The sequence below is a fragment of the Sus scrofa genome, chromosome 1 (genome assembly GCF_054392235.1).
Source record: "Sus scrofa isolate SSC_HxYL_T2T_F1_AM1 chromosome 1, Sscrofa_HxYL_maternal_Yorkshire_Landrace_v2.0, whole genome shotgun sequence".
Taxonomy (NCBI): domain Eukaryota; kingdom Metazoa; phylum Chordata; class Mammalia; order Artiodactyla; family Suidae; genus Sus; species Sus scrofa.
The window spans coordinates 15,344,517-15,368,434 of record NC_139383.1 but is presented as its reverse complement, the minus strand read 5'-3'; the positions used below and the strand labels follow the sequence as shown (position 1 = coordinate 15,368,434).

The window sequence follows — 23,918 nt, the reverse complement described above, 5'->3', positions numbered from 1 at the left end:
CTTATCTTCCAAGGGTAAACAATTACTTTACGTGGTGAAATGGATTTAGGTCTGGGTTTGTCCTTATCAGCTCTCCCTGCCCTGCCTCACTGCCCACGGCTTCATCTCTCAGAATCAGAGCAATGATTTCATCATCTTTCTACCCCACCTCTCTCATCTCAGAAGCTAGAAGATTATCTTAGGAGGTACGGCTGGTGTGGTCCACCCTGCATGGCTCCGGGCCTCTGCACACATAAGACGGAGGCTCTCGAATCCTGAGTATTTGCTCCCTTAGAGCGTCAGCCTTTAGTCACAAAGATTTCCTTCTAAAAATATGGTCCTGCTGCTGGTGTAAGACGTGGTGTGATTGTATGCAGCATAATGAAACCTCCCTGTATCAAGTCTTGATTTTTCTTCATCCAATAAAAAGTTAGAGGAAGGGGACTACAAATGGTAGCTTCTGTTGGAAGATGTATAGAGTCAAATTTATTACCAGTTAACAACAGATACTGTATCCTGACCAAAGTAAGCCATGTGCAACATGCCTACTCATCAACTGGTATAACTGACAGTTCTTAGACAACAGATCACAGCTTCCTGCTTCACCTTCTGTTTCTGTAACAACAGGGCCGTGAAAATCCCTCCCCACAATTCCACTTGCTCGCCTCCTTGGCACAGGGTCAAAGTGACCCTGTTAATAAATAATGTCTCTTTCAGTTAAGATGTCTAAATGTCTAAAAATCAACATAATCTTTAAGTGGTTTTCTCAAAATTAGGGCAGGTGGGGTTTTTCCAGGTAGTACATATATTTCTGTTTGGTAGCTTTTGCTATTCATTAGCATTCATTGGTTCACTGTCCTGAAATAGGGCGTGAGGTTTTTATTTTTTTATTATTGTTATTTATTTTTTGCTTTTCAGGGCTGCACCCAGGGCATATGGAAGTTCTCGGCCTAGGGGTTGAATCAGAGCTACAACTGCCCGCCTACACCACAGCCACAGCAGTGCCAGATCCAAGCCGCGTCTGTGACCTACACCGTAGCTCATGGCAACACCAGATCGTTAACCTACTGGGTGAGGCCAGAGATTGAACCCACGTCCTCATGGATACTAGTCATATTCCACTGAGCCACCAGCAGAACTCTAGGTTTTGTTTTGTTTTTTTTTAATTGTACTTTGACTCCATAAACAAACTCGGGGAAGGTGCCCTTGTAAGGCAGCCAAACTAAGGTCACCAAACAAGCCCCGCTCAGTCCCAGATCTGCAATCACATTAATCGGTCCTGGAGATACAAGCCCAGGAGCTTCTCGGAAACCTTCCACAGTAGTGATCAAGCCAAGTCTCCATGTGGGGACTAACTCACCCTAATGAAATCTGGAGACAAGCAAGAAAGAAAGCACCAGTATGCTTTTTTCTTTTTTCCTTTTTTTCTATTTTATTTTTTCTCTGTGTGTGGGCATTTGGAGGCTGGCCAGTGGAAGATATGTCCAAAGACACAACACTAGGCCAGTATTATGATCCCAGCTTACTTATTGGCTGCATGACGTTTGTGTGGATAACAAGATCTGAATGCAAAACACAGACAGATGCTGCTGTCAGACACAGATGAAAACCATGTACACAGCGTGAGCAGCCATTCGGTATGTTTTTTTCTTAGTGGTAAAATTCTATCTCCCAGGAGTTCCCGTCGTGGCGCAGTGGTTAACGAATCCAACTAGGAACCATGAGGTTGCGGGTTCGATCCCTGGCCTCGCTCAGTGGGTTAAGGATCCGGCATTGCCGTGAGCTGTGGTGTCAGTCGCAGACGCTGCTCAGATCCCGTGTTGCTGTGGCTGTGGTGTAGGCCGGCGGCTACAGCTCCGATTAGAGCCCTAGCCTGGGAACCTCCATATGCTGTGGGAGCGGCCCTAGAAAAGGCAAAAAGACACAAAATAAAAATTAAAATTAAAAAAATTCTATCTCCCCAACAAAAATGAGTGTTTACTAAACACAGTGAGAGATGAAAGACATAAAGAGATTAACATTTCTCCCAGAATATGCATTCCAAAGCTGTGGGGGGGTTAGAGACAGAGTGAGGGAGAGAGCTTAATTCTCACAAAATGAGAATTAGGACATGGATTTGAATCCATTTCTGCTGTTTACAAGCTGTATGACTGTAAAGAAGGCGTTAAACCTGACCAAGACTGAGTTTCCTAACTTAGGGAATTGTTACAAAGATTAAATGTGCTGTGTTTTTTAACGAACTTAGTACAGTATTTGGAACAAGGCAAGTGCTCAGAAATGATAGCCGTTACCAGGTTATTATTAAATGCCCATGTGACGGAGCATGTCTAAAAACAGGAGAAAATGTTCATGTTCCTTGTGGGGGATTTACACTACGTGCGTCTATGTTGTGTCCAACCTGTACACTAATTCTTTTTTTTTTTTAATTTTTTTTTTTTTTTTTTTTTTTTGGTCTTTTGTCTTTTCAGGGCCACACCCGCGGCATACGGAGGTTCCCAGCCTAGGGGTCTAATTGGAGCTACAGCTGCCAGCCTACACCACAGCCACAGCCATGCAGGATCCTTGACCCACTAAACAAGGCCAGGAATTGAACCTGCAACCTCATAGTTCCTAGTCGGATTCGTTTCTGCTGCGCCACAATGAGAACTCCTCTTTTTTCTTTTTTTTTTTTTTTTTTAATTTTTATGGCTATACCTGCAGCATATGGAAGTTCCCAGGCCAGGGACTGAATTCAAGCCATAGCTGCTACCTACACCACAGAAGTAACAATGCCAGATCCTTTACCCACTGTGCCAGGCCAGGGATCAAACCTGTGACTCTGCGGTGACCTGAGCCGCTGGAGTCAGATTCTTAAACTGCTGTGCCACAGCAGGAACTCTGATTATTTCTTAATCTAAGAGCTTCTTCCGTTCACCTGATGATTTATTTGATGTACAGTTTCATCTTCCAGAGTACCACTAACTTCAAGTGTAGTCACCTTAAAAATATACTTTGGAGGAGTTCCCATCGTGGCACAGTTGTTAACAAATCCGACTGGGAACCATGAGGTTGCGGGTTCGATCCCTGGTCTTACTCAGTGGGTTTAGGATCTGGCACTGCCGTGAGCTGTGGTGTAGGTCGCAGACGTGGCTCGGATTCCGCGTTGCTGTGGCTGTGGTGTAGGCCTGTAGCTGTAGCTCCGATTAGACCCCTAGGCTGGGAACCTCCATGTACCAGAGGTGAGGCCCTAGAAAAGACCAAAAATATATATATACACACCCCCCCCCCCACATACACACACACTTACTTTGGGGAGTTCCCTGGTGCCTCAGCAGGTTAAGGATTTGTCATTGTCACTGCTGTGATGCTGGTTCAGTCCCTGGCCTAGGAACTTCCATGTGCCACTGGCATGGCCAAGTTTTTTATATATGTATATACACACAGACTTTGATATTAGCAATTCAGGTTTCCTAACTTTCTAGAATGTCTGGGAATTTTTCTGGAACAAAAGATTTTAAGAAGGTATTCTGTTCACAAAATTATTTTGTTACTCTTCCATAGTGTTTTTTCATGATTTAACTAACGAATACTTACTCATTTTATTTTATAAAATGCAGTTACTAGGTGCCTATATTTTATAAACATTATACATGCAATCTGAGCAAGATGAAAATGGAAAGATATTAAAGGGTAAAGAAAAAAAATAGAAGAACAGTAAATATAATACTATATATATTTGTGTGTGTGTGTGCATATATCCATATTTGTGGGCATTCATTTATTCCTAGTTCTCAAATGGCCCACAGTCTATTATAGGGAAAAAGTGAAAAACAAATTAAATGACTAGTTGGACTTTTTTTAGTTTTAAATTTTTAATAGAAAAAGAACATTCAGGGAGTTCCCACTGTGGCTCAGCAGTAATGAACCCAACTAGTGTCCATGAAAATGTGGATTCGATCCCTGGCCCAAGTCAGTAGGTTAAGGATCTGGCATTACTGTGGCTGCGGTGTAGTCCGGCAGCTTCAGCTCTGATTCAGCCTGGGAACCTCCATATGCCACAGGTACCGCCCCAACAACCAAAAAAGAAAAGAAAAATAACATTCAGGATGAAATTATATTCCTGCCCTCCCTACTTTCTTCTTCTTTACCTGATAGACAGGTCGGGAGGCAGACAGACATATTGATAGATGGATATTCCCAGGTAATATGTATCCCAGTTTCATTGACCAGTAATGAAAAATTCTTGCTAATTTGACATTTCCAATAGGTTACTATAGAGTTTTTTGTTTTTTTTTTTTTTTCAAACCTGGAACTTTATTTTTTATTTTTTATTTTTTTTGATATAATGATTTTTATTTTTAATCAGAAAATATGTTGGCTGGTACTAATTAGTTTGAACCTGCCTTAACCCTTTCAACTCTTTGAAGCTAATCCATTACCACAAGGGACATCAGAGGGCAGTCTACTCCCTGCACAACTGAGCTCCATCAAGAAAGGTTCCAGGTTATGAGACCCATTGTTTTCTCTGATTAGAAACTGCTAGTTTCACTCATATTTTACTTCCTAACAGGCATCTAAATATTTCCTAATGAAATGTTTTTTGAAAGTAAAAATTTCAGGAGTTCCCATTGTGGCTCAGAGGAAATGAATCCGACTGGGAACCATGAGGTTGTGGGTTCAATCCCTGGCTTTGCTCAGTGGGTTAAGGATCCCACATTGCTGTGAGCTGTGGTGTAGGTCACAGATGAGGCTCAGATCTGGCATTGCTGTGGCTGTGGTGTAGGCCAGCAGCTACAGCTCTGACTAGATCCCTCGCCTGGGAACCGCCATATGTCCCAGGTGCAGCCCAAAAAAGACAAAAAGAAAAAACAAAAAAAAAGAATATCACAGTCTAGGTGTTCCCATGGTGCCACAGTGGTAATGAACCCAACTAGTGTCCCTGAGGACATGGGGTTTGATCCCTGGCCTCACTTAGTGGGTTAAGGATCCGAAGTTGTCCTGAGCTGTGTGTTGTAGGTGGCAGATAGGGGCTGGGATCTGGCACTGCTGTGGCTGTCGTGTAGGCTGAATCAGGCTGCAGCTCTGATTCGACTCCTCGCCTGGGAACTTCCATATGCCAAGGGGAACCCTAACAAGACAAAAATAAAAATTAATTTTTAAGCCTAGTGGGATAGGCAGTGTGTCAATCAAGAACACCCCAAGTTATGTGTCCATGCTGCTGAGGTTCAGTCGGTGTGTTTCTGTCCTCCTCAGGTCTCCAGAGAGGAAGGGTCTCCGCAGCTGACTCCGGCAGGCTCATCTTCCGCGCAGAGGATCCGTCCGCCCGGCAGTTCTGCCATTTTCAGCGTGCTTCGCGGGGGCGGGGCTGTCAGAAGCATCTGGACCGACCACCAGATCCGCCAGGCCTTGTTCCCCAGTCGCCGATGTCCGCAGGAGAACGAGGAGGATGAAGATGATTATCAGATGTTCGTGCCATCCTTCTCCTCTTCAGATCTGAATTCTACCCGACTGTGCGAAGATAGCACTTCCAGTCGACCTTGCAGTTGGCACATGGGACAGCTCGAGTCCGAGGAGACCCCCAGCTCTGGCCACAGGGTGGTGCGAAGGGCCAGCAGTGCTGGGGAGAGCAACGCGAGCCCCCCTGACGTAAGAACTAGGGACAGTGGTGGCTCTCAATACAGCTCCCGAAGGGAACTGCAGAAGGACCCTAAAACAGAGGGGCGGGATGGGATGACTCCCTTCGGGTCCTCTCTGGAGTTGACTATTGATGACATAGACCATGTGTATGATAACATAAGTTATGAGGATTTGAAACTGATGGTTGCCAAACGGGAAGACGCTGAAGCCCCTCCCCCCAGATCAGCCAGGGAATCCGTTCGCCCCAAGAGCACCCCGGAGCTAGCTTTCTCGAAGAGGCCAACTGGCCCCGAGAAGAGCCCTCTGCACCCCAAGAGAGATGGAACGCCCCCGGGCCGGGAGGCCCTGAACCAAAGTGCACGCGACCTCCAGGTCGTGGAGGAGAACCTCTACGACACTATCCGGCTCCCGGATCCACCTTCCCGGGACTTCAAGTGCAGCAGCCTCAAGCGTCCCAAGAGGAGCAGCTTCCTGGGCTTGGAGGCCGACTTGGGGTGCTGTGACAGTCTGAGGGCCTCCATTTCCCAGGACAGCCTCCAGTTCAGCGAGGACGAAGCGCCCTACCCCGCGGGACCTGCTGAGAATGATTATCTGAGTTTGCTCTATAACTCCTTCGGCTGTAACTTGTCCATAGCTGATCGGTCCATCTCCGATAAACTGTCCGAAGAAGTAGACGAAATCTGGAATGACCTGGAAAATTACATCAAGAAAAACGAAGTCAAAGCCAGAGACCGGCTGCTGGCAGCGTTTCCCGTTAGCAAAGATGACGTGCAGGAGGGGCCGCTGGCAGGCAGCACCCCGGAGCTGAGCACGCGCTCCGCGCTCTCGCTGCCCACGGGCCGGGCTCTCCTCCTGCCGCCCGGAGATGGTCCAGAGCCGGCCTCCTGCGCTCTTGACCGAGCCTCGACCGCCAAAGACGGCTCCTGCCTGAGTCTCCACCGGCTCTCGCTGGCCAGTGACCTGCCGCCTGCAGAGAGTCCCTACGACGTGGCCGGCAACAGCCTGTCCCCCGTGGACCTGGAGATCCCTGGCCCAGGGATGGACAACGCAGATAAGACCAGGAGCAGAGTTTTCCTGATGGCCAGGCAGTACAGTCAGAAGATCAAGAAGGCAAATCAGCTGTTAAAGGTGAAAAGCCCTGAGCTGGAGCAGCCGCCCTGCAGCCAGCCGCAGAAGCAGGTGCCCAGGGACCTGGCTGCCATCCTAGAAGAAAAGAAGCAGGGCGGGCCTGCCATTGGTACGTCCCTCCGCGCCGCCCTTCTCTTTCTGAGGACCTGGAGAGAGCCGCGGTCCGGTTCTAAATGCGCTTAGCGCTGTGAGGTTCCTGTCCCTCCGATGTGCATTCTCACAGTGAGACCGCAGACTCACTGTCACACACAGACGAAGCCAGCCGTGCACCCAGCTGGCCGGTGGGAGCCTGATTGATAGGGTCTGGAGCCTTCCCCGGTGTCTCTGGCTCCTCACTCCAGATGTGATGTTTGAGGCAGTTTCTCTAATATACTCAGAAGCTGGACAATAGCCATCAGTTTCACTGGTGGCATCTGTGTATCAATGTGTTAAGAGAGGGGGTAGCCAGGCGGGTCAGAGTTTATGCTGAAATAGGATTGCTCTTTGCTCCAGAGTCCCCCCAAAATGCCTACCCATGCTAACAAAGACAAAAAGTCCTTTTTGCATTTTTCAGCTGTTCACACGATAACTCAGCTATTTTCTAATGTCTTCCATTTACTAGCTGATTCTTTTAAACAGCTGCTGTAATGTGTTTGATACCATTGATACTCTCATATAAGTGTCCAAGGTTTAATTCTTTTAATCAACGCTCTGTTTTGGGCAAAACTAAACCAGGATCATAGGTATTATATTGGCACCCTTAGGGTTAAAGGAAGGAGATGATCAGTTTGATTTTTTTTTTTTCTCTGTTATAAAGAAGTACAGGAATTTCCTTGGTGGCTCAGCAGGTTAAGAATCTGGCATTGTCACTGCTGTGGCACGGGTTTGACCCCTGGCCCTGGAACTTCCACACAATGCGTGGATGAAGCCAAAAAAATTTAAAAATACATACCCTGCAGCTAAAATTACCCGGGGTTCTCAGTGGAAAGGCATAGATGTGAATAAAGCACAGGACTGGCACGGAAAGAAAAAAACCCAAGGGTGTTGGCTCTCACCTGAGGAGTTATTCACCTCCAGACCCAAGGAGATTTCTGGGCTTATGCCCAGGAATCTGAATTTTTTTTTTTTTTTTAAGTGTGGACGTTCAGTCCTACTTTGAGAATCCTTGCACTAGATCTTCTGACAGAGGACCACTTCTGTATCAAACGAGAGGAGACAGTTCTCCAGTTAAAAGTAAAAACTAGGTGGCTCAGTATCAGGACACATTTAGTTACCTTAATGGTGACATAACTCATCGGGGCAGCTTGATGCCACTAATCCCCTTTCTTTAGGACTGCTTTCTTAGGTGGAAACCAGAGAATAACAAGAGGATACCAGAGTCCTAGATGAATTCACAAGTTGCATGACAAGAATCTGCTAGTGTTCTCTTGTGGCACAGTGGATTAAGAATCTGGTATTGTCACTGCCGTGGTGTGGGGTTTGATCCCTGGCCATAGATGCAGCCAGAAAAAAAAAAAAAAAAAAAAAAAAAGGAAAAAAAAGAAAAAGAAATGTTGGAAATTTTTTTTTAAGTTTGAGAGTATTTGAGAATTATCTAGGGAGGCAGTTCCCATTGTGGCTCAGTGGGCTACCAGTCTAACTGGTATGCGTGTTATGAACCCATAAGGATGTGGGTTCCATTCCTGGCCTCCTTCAGTGGGTTAAGGATCTGGCATTGCCGTGAGCTGTGCTGTAGGTCAAAGATGTGGCTCAGATCTGGTGTGGCTGTGGCTGTGGCATAGGCCAGCAGCTACCACTCCAATTCGACCCCTAGCCTAGGAACTTCCATATGCCTCAGGTGTGGCCCAAAAAAAAGCAAAAAAAAAAAAAAAGGGGAATTATCTAGGAATTCTGCTGTGACTCAGTAGGTTAAAAATCTGACTGTAGCTGCTGTGGCTGGCCTGGCACGGTAGATTAAAGGATCCAGCATTCCCACAGCTTCGGCATAGGCTACAGTTCAGATTCAGTCCCTGGCCCAGGAACTTCCATATGCTGTGTGTATGGCCATTAAAAAAGGGGGAGGAAATTATCTAAAGCTTTATTCTTTTTCCAGACCTAATAAAATCATACAGTAAGATTTCTTAACACAGAGGGAAGCTAAGCCCTGGAATTGCTACCTGAAGGATTTTACAGACTCTCTTTGACTTGTTTGTCTTTTTAAGTAAATTAAAGGTTAAAAGTGATTTTTATATGAATGTGAGAGAGACCAGGTCACATATGTTTTTCTCTTTGCACTAACATACTTGCATTAATTCACTTCCCTCTTCCAATGCTAGTGCTGCTAAGCTGGTTTGTTGTTACGTGTAGAAAAGGTGACTGCGTTCCAGCTGCAGACAGACTCCTGGGGGGCACAGATGGCACAGGAAATAGTAGCGCATGGGCAGTGCAACCGCTGAGTGAATCTGGGGGAGGGCACCTCGGAATACATTACTAGGGTTTCTGATGATGATGGATTGATGATGCCAGCAGACTATCATTTAAAAAGTGGTAATTGCCTGAGGCAGGCTATTTGGAATATGGACCATCCATTAACCTGCAAGACTCTAACCCTGGCAGAAGCAAGGGCTTATAACTACCTTGAATAGTCTCCTTTTTTTTAACCTACCTTTGAAGTATTAAGAGATTTCCCTTTGGGGTTGTTTTTTGGTTTTTTGGTTTTTTGTTTTTTTTTTTTTCATTTTTTCCTGGCGGCTTTTGGTTTGTTCATTTTGTTTTGTCTACTTGTATCTCCTTGGGATTCTGTACGATCTTGTCTCAGGTGTATGTCTGGGCTCTTTCTTGACATGGTGGGCTCCGGTCGCTGTTCCCGCCGACAGAGAGCTCATCATCTTCCGAGAGTGGCTCGCCCCCTGCCGTCTGGCAGGAGCCGGTCCGCTGGGCCTGCCATCGCTCAGACCCCAGGAATCTTCCATCTGGGTGGCTCGAGACCACTTCCTGTGCCCACTAGGCTTTCCATCAGGTGACCTGATGACTCCTTTTCTCTCTCTTGTTTATCTGGGCACAGGACGTCGTAATCGAATGGACCGATTCTCCAGACTTCTCCGCATGGGCCTTGCCACTTTGCCAGGAGCTTGCTCTCGGTGCTGTGCGGAAGGAGGAGCACCCTATTCACCTGCTGAAACTCTCCAGCACCTTTATTGACCTCTCTAGCCGGGGTCTACAGGCCCCGGGCCAGACTTCCGCCTGTTACTCCCTCAACCAGGTCTAGTCCTGCCCACCTCGTAGAGCCTGTAGCGCGGCGGCCGTCTTCTCGTGCCATCAGGCCTCCCTCCCGAGAGTCTTTGAGGCCAAGGAAGCCTCTGGGGTCCCCTTTTCATGGGTGATGTTTCACATGGGAGAAGACGCCATGCTTGAGGAATTTTCCTCCTCGCGTAAAGTAGGGAAGACAAAAGAACATTTTAATGCCTTGTTCTGCATCCCAAGCCACATCAGAGACGTTGCTTTTAATCCTCTGTCCAAAAAGTATATTCCATACTTCTTTCAACAAGGATCACTTCATATTTTTATCTGGAATCATAAGAATTGTCCCTTCTAGACTTCAGAAGAGAAAAAAACCAGAGATGGCCTTGGGGTTTTGCATAAGGCTCATATACATGCCCCATAAAGCCTATTAATGCCAGAACTAAGGATGAGGGGGAACTCTGATCCAGCCGTCATAAGCTTTTTAGGGTAGAGGTGTCGTCTTGGACTGGCTGTTTCCTGTATGTCCGACTAAGGGAATGTATTTAGTGACAGCCATTGCTCTGGAAGCTCATGTCTCATTCACACTGGCATCAAACAAGTTATAGACTCTTTTAGTCAAGCTGAGACCAAAAAACCCCCAAAACGTAAGATGGGCACAGTATATTGTTTATTTATGAGATACTTTTTATTCCAAATGTACAAATGGTCAACTTTTTATTATCCAAAGATAAACGGTGCCCTTTATGAGTTGTCTACAATATGTACTGTATGTTTAGAGAGCATTTTATCAAAGACTCTCAATTGAGTCTTTCCTGCTTCCCGTCTTCCTACTGTGCCCGAATTCTAGGCTGCCTTTCCACTCTCAGCGGTATAGTCTTAGGGAAAGCACATGTCTTTTTGACACTGTATTTAGAACAAAGGGAGGCAGTCCCAAAACTACCTAAGTAATTAAGAAGCTCTTGAGACCAATTTCTGTCTAGAACTATGCTTACTTTTCTGTAGGGATTTTACTCCAAAATTAAAAGTTCCTGGACTAGATGGAATGATAAACCAGCTTGTATTGAACAACTAGCAACACCAGATTGTGTGTGTGCCTGTGTACACGACCAATAGCACACTAAGTATGTAGGAGAAGGCAGTTCATAGAAGTGATAAGGCTTATAGAGAGTCTTGAGAGGTAAATAGGATTTGACTAAGCAAAGGAAGAAGAAGAGAGTGTGATAAAGAAGAAAAAGGCATGGGAAATACAAAGGAGCTTTTGGATAATACATGGTTTCAGGTTATCTGGGCCACTGGGTTCTAAAGTCAACAGCTAATTGTTCTCACAAGACTTTATCTTTAAATGGTGGTACTGGAAGAGTTTAACTGAATGTTTAAAATTGGTTCTTTCTGCTTTCCCCCAAATTGTCATTTTCTGGGCATCTTGTGTAAGGTCAGAGCCTTCCTGATTCAGCTATGGGATCAGGCTCAGAGCTGTGGTGTTGGTGAGAGTGGCTTGGGAAGAACCATCTTGACTTTCAAGTGGGACTGCCATCCAAAGACAAGCCTAAAGGTCCAGCTAACATTAGTTGGGTTTTGTAGTTAATGAAACATCATATATTTCAGGATGGTTAATACAGGCTCCTAGGTGTCCATGTAGATGTTCAGTCTCTCAAGGGGTTACCAAATCTTAACCTTATTGAGAGTCTTCTCTGTGCCCTTCAAGGAATAATAGCTCAAGTTTTCATTACTAGAAACATCTAATAATCTCTGTCCTTCCAAGAACTTTGGACTTGGAAGCCCTGAAGGATCTGAGTGAATGTAGGATCTCTAATGAGAAGTTGAACACCCTCTCCTGATTCTGGGGACTAAGGGGCAAGCAATTTGTTGGGCTGGGGGGAGGTTACAGTTCAGTAAGAGCAGATTGTTCTCTGTCCTCATAGAAGACAAACTTGAAGGAAATGGCAGAAACAGCTAAATATTTAGTTTAAAGTCAAGGACTCATTTACTACCAACAGGTTACCAGCTTAAAGAGGAAGAAGCTATATTGTCCCTTACTGATCATGTGGGGTAGATCCCCTTTGCCGAGACGGTGTCGATGTGGTCTGAGCGATTTATAGGAATTCATGGAATTCTTCGCTTCTGCAGCGGTCATGTGGATACCTGGATGGGGAGATGCGGGGAGGACAGGTCTTGAAATGGACCTCTCTGGGCTCTCTCTTTTGACTCATTTCCGGCCCAAGAGACTTCTCTATCTATCTCATGGTTCTGTGAATGTCTTTAGCAATGTCTGTTCTCAGAAGTAGAGCAGAGAGGATAATGGCCTCGTAACTTAATCTGAAGTGGCAATAGCTTTTATGGAAATGACGGTAAAGTTGTGTTTTGCAGCCATTACTAGAGAGCATTAGGCTATTGATTATATGCACAGGATGGTTCATTTGTAATGTCTTGGAAGCATAGCATTCGGTCCCCAGCTTCTTGGTAGTGGGAAGGGAGATGTGGTTTTGTAGTCCCAGAAGGGCGGACCTCCTATTGATGTCCCCAGACAGTGGCAGTGGAGGGCTGCCTGGAAGCAAGAAGCATAGGAACAGCTGATTCTTCTGGGGGTGGTCGTCTAAGAGCAATCAAGACTGGTGAGGCAGGGGTCGCCATTGCAGAGTGGATTGTGCTCATGCTTCTTTTAATAAGAACTTGAGTTATTCTTCATTGACCAGTGTTTAAGTGCTGACTTTCAGAGTTCCCGTCATGGTGCAGTGGTAACGAATCTGTCTAGTATCCATGAGGACTCGGTTCAATCCCTGGCCTCTCTCAGTGGGTTAAGGATCCTGCATTGCCATGAGCTATGGTGTAGGTCACAGACACGGCTGGGATCCTGCATGGCTGTGGCTGTGGCTAGCAGCAGCAGCTCCAACTAGATACCTAGCCTGGGAACTTCCATATGCTACAAAAAGCAAAAAAAAAAAAAAAAAAAAGTGCTGACTTTCTTACTGTTACAATGCTCATTTTTAGCACTGTCACAATCTCATGCTTGAAAAGAACACTAGAAATTTTCATTGCAAATAGGGAACCCTTGCAGATTAGCTGTTGAAATAAAATAATCCAGAATTAGATCAAATTAATGAGGTTTTGAGTGGCTTTTTTCTTTATTAAACTGTGGATTATTTTATTAGTATGTGTTGGATAGTATTCAATGATTACTCATCCTCAAACTTAGCTAAGTCCTGTCTACCGTTTAAATATGTTTTAAAACATTTGTCAGAAAGTTCTTATTTTTTTTTTTAATCTTCGCATGTAGAAATGACCCTGTGTATATTTACCGTTTTGATATTTGCTTTCCAGGGGCCAGGATTGCTGAGTATTCCCAACTGTATGACCAGATCGTATTCAGAGAGACACCTGTTAAGACTCAGAAGGATGGCTGGGCCAGCCCTCAAGACTCTTCCAACCTCAGGAGCTCATCACCTTCCCACCCCCAACATGGGAGCGGGGATTGGCTTTTGCATTCAACCTATAGTAATGGGGAGCTAGCAGATTTCTGTCCCCGGCCAGAGCAAGACTTGAAGTCAAAATATCCCACCTTCGAGATCAGTACAAAAAGTACCCCAAGACAATTGTCCACAGCTTGCTCTGTGCCTTCGCTTCAAACCCCCGACCCTCTGCTGGGCTCCCTGCAGAGACACAGCGTGGTGGTCACTCAGCCAAACAAAGAGAACTCATGTCAGGGCCATCTTTACAATTCTCTGGGTAGGAAAGGCATCAGTGCTAAGTCTCAGCCTTATAACAGGTCCCAGTCGTCTTCCTCCATCTTGATAAACAAGTCCGCAGACTCCATCAGCTACCCCAGTGACATGGGAAGGAAGCAGCCCCTGTCTCTACAAGGAAGTGCAAGGTGGGAGAGTCACCAGGATTTGCTGCCGGGTATCTCAGACTCCTGTCAACAGGGCACCGAAAAACGCTCGGATCTCACGCTCCAGGACTCGCAGAAAGTTCTGGTAGTAAACAGAAATTTACCTCTAAGTGCCCAAATAGCTACGCAGAACTATTTTTCCAATTTCAAAGAGACTGAAGGAGACGACGATGACTATGTGGAGATAAAGTCAGAAGAAGATGAGTCAGAGTTAGAGCACTCCCACGGTCGTCGAGGGAAATCCGATCCAAAGACGATGGACCCTGACTCTTCTGACAGTGTCTGCAGCAGCAACAACACCTCTTACCCTTTGACGAATGCCTGCACTCCAGCAAAGCCAGTGAGCAGCAAACTGGGGATGTCACCGTATCTGACATCATACAACGATTCTGACAAACTGAATGACTATCTCTGGAAGGGGCCGTCTCCCAATCAGCAAAATATTGTCCAGTCTCTAAGGGAAAAATTCCAGTGTCTTAGTTCAAGCAGCTTCGCCTAAGGTTCTTAAGAGTAGCTGCCTGAATTCACTTCTTCTCATGCTCATAAATTACAGACACTGAGAGGTGTTTTGTATGTACCAGATGAAAACAATTTTGTAATAACCAGAGGTGTAAAATATACTTTCTTTAACAGCACAACTCTTGGAAACGGCTGGTGATCAGCCGGGATTGTACTGTAGCGATGTCAGCATCCTACACTGTGTTTTTTTTTTTTGATGCTGATGGCCTTCGCGTTTCATGTAAGTCAAACTTACTTGAAAATTTTTAGGCTTTTTTAAAAAAAACAAAGACAAAAAAAAACCATGATGGCCATGGTATTTTTTTCCCCTATATCCTGACAATTAGTGCCCAGACTTTAGAAATTGCAGTAATCTTCTCCTATTGCCCAGAAGCCATAGTAGTTTTATCCTAAGACTCAAAGGCAGCAAGGAGGCCTTTTCTTTGTTTGTTTGTTTAAGGAAACTAAAGCTGTTTAAAGGATGATGCTTGCATCTGACATTTTTGTTAAATTTATGACAAGACCCTAGAATAACTTCAGCGAGGGATCTCTAATTGTAGTATAGCCTAGGTGCCCTTTTAGGGTTTCTATTCTGGTATCCTCACGATTATAATGCAAAAATTACGAAACTATGGGAAATTAGAATGTAGCATGATCAGTTTTCTATGAGCAAAAATCCTGCCTGTATTCCTGGACAAGGCCTGGAGAATGTGCTGCTCATCCTTACTTTATGATTTCTGAGGTTAAATGAATGATCCCCTTAATGGCTTAAAACCAAGTGCAAGAAATGCAAACTGACTTATTAGGGAAGATGGGTTGATCTGGGTACAACTTGATCATCTCATCATATTACAGTTGGGGAGGCGGACAGATAGAACCTTTCACTTTTTGTGCTTGTTTCTAGTCTGTAGAAGTAAACCAAGCGCTAAAATAAAGCGCTTGAAAATGACCCTTTTCCAGAGTAGTTTTTCAGATGTCTGTTTAGGAGTTTTGCACTCAGCCAAAGGACCTGATCCCAGCCTTGAGAATTTCACTGACTGCAATGAAATTTATTTTCTAGTCCAGATGTCACATAGGGGTCGTCTTTCATTGTTTAGGGGCATATAAAAGAGCAGGATTGTTGGTTACTAAATTCTGACTAATCACATCTTACTTTTATGTTGTAATTATTGTCTTTAAAGAGTGGTTCAATCTGATGATATGTACTATTCCAACTCTTTATGGAAGGAAGCAGGAAAAAAAAGCAAGACCTTCTGAGTAAAAGGAAAAACTAAAGAAGCTAAGTAGGAACATGAAGGTGAATTTATTGCCACTTTATAAAAATATTTTATTGAAGACCGCCATCAATGCAATGTTTTCTCAAACCACAGGGCCCTTGCATTCCCATCCTAAGCCATTTTACATTCTGTGGCCCCTCCCCTTCCCTCTCAGGCTTCATTTTTAACAAATATCGTGTGTAGATCGAAAGTGGCTCTGGGCTTTTCATTTAAAGATAAGCAATGATTGGAGTGCCCCGTCATGGTGCAGTGGTTAACAAATCCAACTAGGTACCATGAGGTTGCGGGTTCGATCCCTGGCCTTGCTCATTGGGGGTTAAGGATCCGGCGTTGCCGTGAGCTGTGGTGTAGGTCGCAGACACGGCTCGGATTCCGTGTTGCTACGTCTCTGGTGTAGGCCAGCGGCTACAGCTCCGATTAGACACCCCTAGCCTGGGAACCTCCCTATGCCGCTGGAGCGGTCCTAGAAAAGGCAAAAAGACAAAAAAAAAATTTTTTTTAATAAAGATAAGCAATGATACTGATTTGAACCAGTGACATCTTACCATGATTCTTTTCCTTTACGAGCTGCGCTTGGTTTTCTCAACTAAAACTCTTAAAATGGGACCATCCTTATTTTACACACAGGTACCAAAGCATTTGTTTTCCTCTTTAAAGAGCAAAAAATAACCCAAATTTCTTCCTTCTCCACACTCTTCTTTCTTCTTGTAGCTTATAAACAGAGTCCATATTGACTAGCATTGCACTGGGGACACCCCTTTGTTCACTGCTTTTCTTTAAACACGATATGAGTTTTCAAGAGGAAGCAGTATCAGAAAGGAGAAGCACTACGACAAAGGAGAGAGTCTCCGACTTGCTAGGAGTATTTGTAAGTGCGTTTACAAAACCAAGTTACTTGATGCTTCTTGTCCCAGGAATGCTGTTTCCCACGTCTGACTTTTTCGTTTTTAAGACCTCATTCCCCTGGTGTCTTAGTCCCAGAAATTATTCTCCATACCTGTGTCCTGTTGCACAACTGTGATGTCACTAGAATGCACCCCGCTGCACGAAGGCTGCTGTCTTACTGTATAAAATAGCTGTGTGGTTGTCTTTAGGTTCTAGGACAAATCTGTACTTCCCTAGATCCCTTCTGTCAACCAGGAGGCAGATTTTGAGAGCTAAGTGTATATATATAACCAAGTTTGTATTTTCCCTCAAAGTTATCAATTAAGCGCTTTTGATTAAAATAGTTTTTTTTTGGAGGTGGGGTAGGGATGTATATAATTGGGGGGAAAGAGTCATATGTACTTAAGTGTATGTCAAGTTCTTATTAGGTCTCTGTACTGAAGGTTCAGATTTTTTATAAGTTCACTTTTCACCCATGCTGTTCTTTATGCAAAAAAAAAAATGCATCTAGGAAAACATAGCTTCAAGACTGTATATAAGATAATGAGTTAGTAATGCTTATTATTTAATAAAGTTTGTAAAGTACAAAGTAAATTATAGTGTGAATTCGTGTGTTTATTCTAGAAAGCTCAAGATTTTTCAGAACTAAAGAAAACATTTTAGGAGTTCCCGTCGTGGTGCAGTGGTTAACGAATCCGACTAGGAACCATGAGGTTGCAGGTTCAATCCCTGGCTTTGCTCAGTGGGTTAAGGATCTGGCGTTGACGTGAGCTGTGGTGTAGGTCGCAGACTCGGCTGGGATCCCGTGTTGTTGTGGCTCTGGTGTAGGCTGGTGGCCACAGCTCCGATTGGACCCCTAGCCTGGGAACCTCCATATGCCGCAGGAGCGGCCCAAGAAATGTCAAAAAAAAAAAGAAAGAAAGAAAGAAAGAAAACATTTTAAAAACAGAAAAGAAAAAAAATTCCCGTTGCAGCTCAGCAGTAACGAACCTGACTAGTAGCCATGAGGACTGAGGTTCAGCCCCTGGCCCCGCTTAGTGGGTTGGGGTTAGGGATCTGGCATTGCTGTCAGCTGTGGCGTAGGTCACAGATGTGGCTCCAAACGCCACAGCTCCGATTCAGCCCCTGGCCTGGGAACTTCTATATGCCGCAGGTGTGGCCCTAAAAAGCAAAAAAAAAAAAAAAAAAAAAAAAAAAAAAATTTTTAAATAAATTTAAAAATAAATAAATTTGGCCTGGGATGGTATTTGTTTTCTTGATAGGAAACTGTTACTGCAATCACTAGATTTCTTTTTGGTTTAGTTTGTGATAACAGAAAACATCCTCTAACCATTTCATTATTGAATCAAAAATTAATGTAAAAGTGTTTTGGCATGAATTAAGTTTTTTCCATGTAACTTCATGTTCTGAATTTTTTTTTTTTTTTTTTACTTTTTTTTTTCCTGCTTTTTAGGGCCACACCCATGGCACATGGAGGCTCCCAGGCCCGGGGTCGAATCGGAGCCTCAGCTGCCGGCCTGCATCACAGCGACAGCAATGCAGGATCTGAGCCAGGTCTTCGACCTACACTACAGCTCATGGCAACACTGGATCCTTAACCCACTGAGCAAGGCCAGGGATCGAACCCACAACCTCATGGTTCCTAGTCGGATTTGTTTCCACTGCGCCACGACGGACACTCTCTGAGTTTTCTTTCATAGACATTTTACAAAGAACAAAGCATGGTAATATAAATTGATAATTATAAGCGCTTTCTAAAGCAATTCTATTTCCAAGTATAAGCATAATGCCCTACCCTATTATAATGAAAATATAGGTTGCGTAACTTTTTTTTTTTTTTTTTTTCTTTTTAGGGCTGCACTGAGGCATATGGAGGTTCCTAGGCTATAGGTTGAATCGGAGCTTTAGCTGCTGGCCTACACCACGGCCACAGCAACACTGCATCCAGGCCGTGTCTGGGACCTACACCACAACTCAAGGCAATGCCAGATCCTTAACCCACTGAGCAAAGCCAGGGACCAAACCTGCACCCTCATGGATGCTAGTCAGATTCGTTTCTGCTGAGCCACAATGGGAACTCCCTAGGTTGCCTCTCATCATACAGAGGAAAATGGTTTTTTAAATTTTCCTTAGAGTGTTTTAAGTGGCGAGAGCTCAGTTTCTAAACTTTCATTTGACTCACCTTATCTTACCACCTCACTTGAAGTTGAAAACAGAGTTTTCTATACGCCCTAAGAGTTCAATTTAGACGAAAATAGCAGTAGAAAACCCCTGCCCTGTGAAGTGTAAATTCTATACTTACATCCTTAGGGGAAAGAAAAAAATCTTCAAAATCACGAGGTTTAATAGAGTTGTTAAACTATAAATAGAGAAGTAGAGTGGTTCACCAAAAACCTTCAATAACATTTGGAAATTGAGTTGTCTTGATGTAAAACAATTTTTTAAATCTATGTTTTGAAGAGCAAACGTGAATACTTCTTTCACAACCTCTATGCTGTGTAACTTCCTCTTGACTGGACAGTGGAACTGCATTCAATCCTATCAGCCAGAAAGGGATTACAATTAAAGAATCTGCTTCGACTTATTTGTTAATGTACATAAATCTATGGTTCTTGGTTTTTTTTTTTTTTTTTTTAATTTTTTATGGCTGCACCAGCAGTGTGTGGAAGTTCCCGACGCAGGGACTGAATCTGAGCCACAGCTGTGATCTACACTGCAGCTGCTGCAACACCAGATCCTTAAACCCACTGAGCCAGGCTGGGGACTGAACCCACAGCACCCCAGCGACCCCAGCCACTAGAGTTGGATTCTTAACCCACTGTGCGGTAACTCCTATATGTCATTTATTTATGTAGCTTTTCTTTTTCCTTTTTTTTTTTTTTTTTTTTTTTTTTTAGGGCCGCATCTGTGGCCTATGGAAGTTCCCAGGCCAGGGGTCGAATTGGAGCTTATCTGCCAGCCTACACTACAGCCATAGCAACTTGGGATCCGGGCCTCATCTGTGACTTGTCTGCCATGGTTCATAGCAATGCTGGATCCTTAACCCACTGAGCAAGGCCAGGGATCAAACCCGAATCCTCATGGATCCTAGTCAGGTTCTTTTCTGCTGAGCCACAAGGGGAACTTCTGTATGTCTTTGTTTTAAATGAAGCCTTGTCAGGTGTTCCCGTTGTGGCTCAGCAGTTAATAAACTCAACTAGTATCCATGAGGACGCAGGTTCAATCCCTAGCCTCACTCAATGGGTTAAGGATCTGGTGTTGTCTCCAGCTGCATTGCAGGCCATTGGCTATGGCTCCAATTCAACCCCTAGCCTGGGAACGTCCATATGCTGCAGGTGCAGCCTTTAAAAAAAAAAAAAAAAATTCCACAACACCCATCCTCAGAAGTCCAGTGTCACCAACTATTTTTAATCTTTTTTTTTTTTTTTTCCTTTTTAGGGCTACCTCCTGAAGCATATGGAGGTTCCCAGGCTAGGGATCGAGTCAGAGCTATAGCCATGGCCACAGCAATGCCAGATCCAAGCTACCTCTGCGACCTATGCCACAGCTCACACCTATCCTTAAGCCACTGAGCCAGGCCAGGGATCAAACTTCCATCCGCAAGGATACTAGTCAGATTCATTTCCGATGAGCCAAGGGGAACTCCCATTGACTATTTTTAGAGTCCTCAGTCAGTTGTGCAGGAAAAAGATTGTACCCCTTTTCTATCTCTTGGGCGATGGAATCCCAGAGAAATTTACTGTGAGTGAAATTTCCAGAAATTTAAGCTGTCTACAGGGACATGGGAGAGTCACTCTCTGAAATTCTGTTTAGACCAAGAGCCTCTGCTGATGAGGGATCGGATGGTGTAGCTCCCAGCATGCAGCTGTGAGCTCGATGTTGTGAGAGGGGCAGGGGAGCGGCCCAGAATGCAGAGCTTTTCTGGGTGCCAAAAGGCAAACGTGCCTACTTTACTATGGTGGCAGAAGCCCATGGGGAAAGCCCGCTTCGCGTATCAATGAACAGCAGAGCTTGATTTTCCTGACAGTGGCGTATTCACAGTCCATCGTACAATAGGAAAGGAAGAGGAGCCAGCTGTTCCGCTTCATTAGGTCTAAAACCACGTTCATTCAGCTCAAAAGTAAAAGAACAGAGCTTGGATGGTAAGTAAATCATTCGCTTGGTGGGGCAAACACAAGCCCCAGATGGTCTGTTGTTTGTAGGGCAAGGTATGGCTCTCCACACAGCGGTCACAGGCCATGTGGCAGCGGATTCCTTCTTGTATAGACTTAAATCAGAGACTGTAAACCGGTGGCCCAGAGTCTGAATCTGGCTTAGACAATTTTATATATTTATTTTTTTGTGGGGTTTTTTTGAGGGAGTGAGCCCAACCCACAGCATACGGCGGTTCCTAGGCTAGGGGTCGAATCAGAGCTGTAGCCACTGGCCTATACCGAAGCCGCAGCAATGCTGGATCTAAGCCACATCCATGACCTACACCATAGCTTGCAGCAATGCCAGATCCCTAACCCACTGAGCAAGGCCAGGGATTGAACCTGCATCCTCATGGATCCTAGTCAGGTTCTTAATGCGCTGAGCCACAACAGGAGCTCTAGGCTTACACAATTTTAAAAATTTTAATATAAAAAGACAAATTTCTGGAGTTCCCTTCATGGCTCAGGGGTTAACAAACTCGACTAGGATCCATGAGGATATGGGTTTGATCCCTGGCCTTGATCAGTGGGTTAAGGATCTGGCGTTGCCATGAGCTGTGGTGTAGGTCACAGATGCGATTCAGATCCCACATTGCTCTGGCTGCGGCGCAGGCCAGCAGCTATTGCTCCGATTTGACCCCTAGCCTGGGAACCTCCATATGCCTCGAGTGTGGCCCTAAAATAGCCAAAATAAAAATACAAATAAAAAAAACTTTAAAAATCCAAATTTCCACCTTCTTAAAAAAAAAAAAAAAAAAGGTCCAGCTGGCCTGTTTGGACCTGGATTTTTTTTTTTTTTTTTTTGCTTGTTTTAGGGACACACCCATGGCATATGGAGGTTCCCATGCTAGGGGTCGAATCCGAGCTAGAATGCCAGCCTGTGCCACAGCCACAGCAACACCAGATCCAAGCAGCAGCTGCGACCTACACCACAGCTCACAGCCATGCCGGATCCTTAACCCTCTGGGTGAGGCCAGGGATCGTACCCGCAACCTCATGGTTCCTAGTTGGATTCGTTTCCACTGTGCCACGAAGGGAATCTTCTTTTTTGGGGGAGGGGGGCTGGATTCTGATGAGGTGACTCTGAGATTCGAGGACCAAATTTAAAGATGAAAATCATCCTATAAGGTAGTTATGTAAGAAGATAGAGTAATGGGACCCTGGAGAAAGAGGACTAGGCATGGCTGTCTTTTTATTGTCTTTTTAGGACCGCACCTGAGGCATATGGAGGTTCGCAGAATAGGGGCTAAATCAGAGCTGTAGCCACCAGCCAACACTACAACCATAGGAACGTGGGATCCGAGACACATCTGCAACCTACACCACAGCTCAAGGCAACACCAGATTCTTAACCCACTGTGTCCTCTTGGATGCTAGTCAGATTTGTTCCTGCTGAGCCATAACAGGAACTCCCAGGCATTGCTTTCTTGACACAAGAAGAGACATTTTGGCTTAAGCCTGGCCACAGTGCTTGCCCTTGAACAGGTCTCAGTAGAATTAATGAACTCAGGAAGCAAAAGAACAAAGTGTTTTTAGGCAATAGAAGTAACAACAGTGAAGATAATACATCAGCTGTAAAGACTCTCGGTTCTGTTTCAACAGATTAGCCTGAAGCGCTCAGCACCAGGTCACCTGCAACCTAAGGGAGGATATTGCTTTTTTCTGACCCTTGTGACTTCAGCCAAATAAAACTTGGACTCTGTGGGCTGGCCCAAGCCCCTTCATGAATACATATGCACCCTTAGCTTAAGACCTCCCCAGTTTTACTGTTCCAGGACACACAGCTTTGGGGAAAGAGCCCCAGTGTTCGCCTTACTTGCTGCAAGTAATAAATTCTCCCTTCTCCTGCTCTTTGGCTTGGATGTGGCTTTTGGCTCAACGTCTGTCAAGAGGCAAACCCAGTTTTCAGGTAACAGTGACTTGCCTTAGCCTTTGGGGAGACCGTTGCTTTGGTCTCTATGACAGGCCTGGTCAGTGAATTCAAAGCAATCATGGAGCACGGAAACACAAATATTATAGAAAGTAAAGGCTCTCCTCTCAACATAAAATAAACGTAGGTCGGAGTTTCTGTTGTGGTTCATTGGAAACAAATCTGACTAGTATCCAGGAGGCAGTGGGTTCCATCCCTGGCCTTGCTCAGTGGGTTAAGGATCCAGTGTTGCCATGAGCTGTGGTGTAGGTCGCAGACCCGGCTCAGATCCTGCGTTGCTGTCGCTGTGATGTAGGCCAGCCGCTGTAGCCCTGATGTGACCCCTAGCCCTAAAAAGACAAAAAATAATAATAATAATAAAAAGAAAGGAAGAAAAGAAAAAATAAATGTCAAAAAGTCTGCAGCCCTAGTGCTTGTTGGCAGGAAATGTTACACGTGGTCCACTTTATGAGTTTATATCATCTGTCCTGCCTTGATAAGCCTCAGGTTTATGAGATCGAAAGTTCTCTACTCTATTGCCTCTTGGATGATGAACTTGCTTCCAGTTTAGGTATACTGAGCGTCTCCTAAAACACCAGCTCTGGTTCAGACTTTTCTCCCGAGTGCAAGGAGAACTTTTCCTACACGACATCTCCACTGGAGTTGTCACTTTCCCCCAGTCTACGCCTTTTTCTATTTTTTCCAGGTCACACGTGTAGCATATGGAAGTTCCCAGGCTAGGGGTCAAATCAGAGCTTCAGCTGCTGGCCTACACCACAGCCACAGCAACCCAGAATCTGAGCTGCATCTTGAAACTACGTTGCAGCTCATGGCAATGCTGGATCTTTGACCCACTGATGGAGGCCAGGGATCGAACCCGAATCCTCATGGACAGTTTTTAACCTGCTGAGACACGACAGGAACTTCTACACCTTTATTTTTCTAAAGGTCCTTTTCTAGTGTCTACTTTTGTCTTAGCCTACTCCAACAGCTTCTTATCTTGTTGTCTAGGCACTGTCTTTCCCATTGTCAGACTTGTTCACCTTTATCCTCCTAAATCTTAGCCAGCATGCTATTTCTTTTCTTTTCTTTCTTTTTTTTTTTTTTTTTCGTCTTTTTTTAGGGCCACATCCATGGCATATGGAGGTTCCCAGGCTAGGGGTCTAATCGGAGCTGCAGCCGCCGGCCTACACCACAGCCCCAGCAACGTGGGATCCGAGCCACATCTGTGACCTACAAGCTCAGGGCAACACCGAATCCTTAACCCACTGAGTGAGGCCAGGGATCGAACCCGCAACGTCATGGTTCCTAGGTGGATTCATTAACCACTGAGCCCCAATGGGAAC

The 23,918-nt window shown here is 44.9% G+C and overlaps 1 protein-coding gene and 1 non-coding gene across 5 annotated transcripts in view; one reads left to right on the top strand and one right to left on the bottom strand.

Moving 5' to 3' along the window:
- The window catches only part of PLEKHG1 (pleckstrin homology and RhoGEF domain containing G1), a 246,110-nt gene extending 229,046 nt beyond the window's left edge, over positions 1-17,064 (top strand). For all 4 annotated transcript variants that reach the window (XM_021086797.2, XM_085023823.1, XM_085023825.1 and 1 more), the window contains 2 exons: positions 5,212-6,832; positions 13,243-17,064. In XM_021086797.2, coding sequence (XP_020942456.2) covers positions 5,212-6,832; positions 13,243-14,309 — 2,688 coding nt within the window. In that variant the 3' untranslated portion in view covers positions 14,310-17,064. The remainder of the gene's footprint in view (positions 1-5,211; positions 6,833-13,242) is intronic.
- LOC146405937 (small nucleolar RNA SNORA23) lies at positions 1,423-1,606 on the bottom strand. The gene has a single exon (XR_014832344.1). It is a non-coding gene; the product is annotated as a small nucleolar RNA SNORA23 (small nucleolar RNA).
- Positions 17,065-23,918: the final 6,854 nt, after the last annotated feature.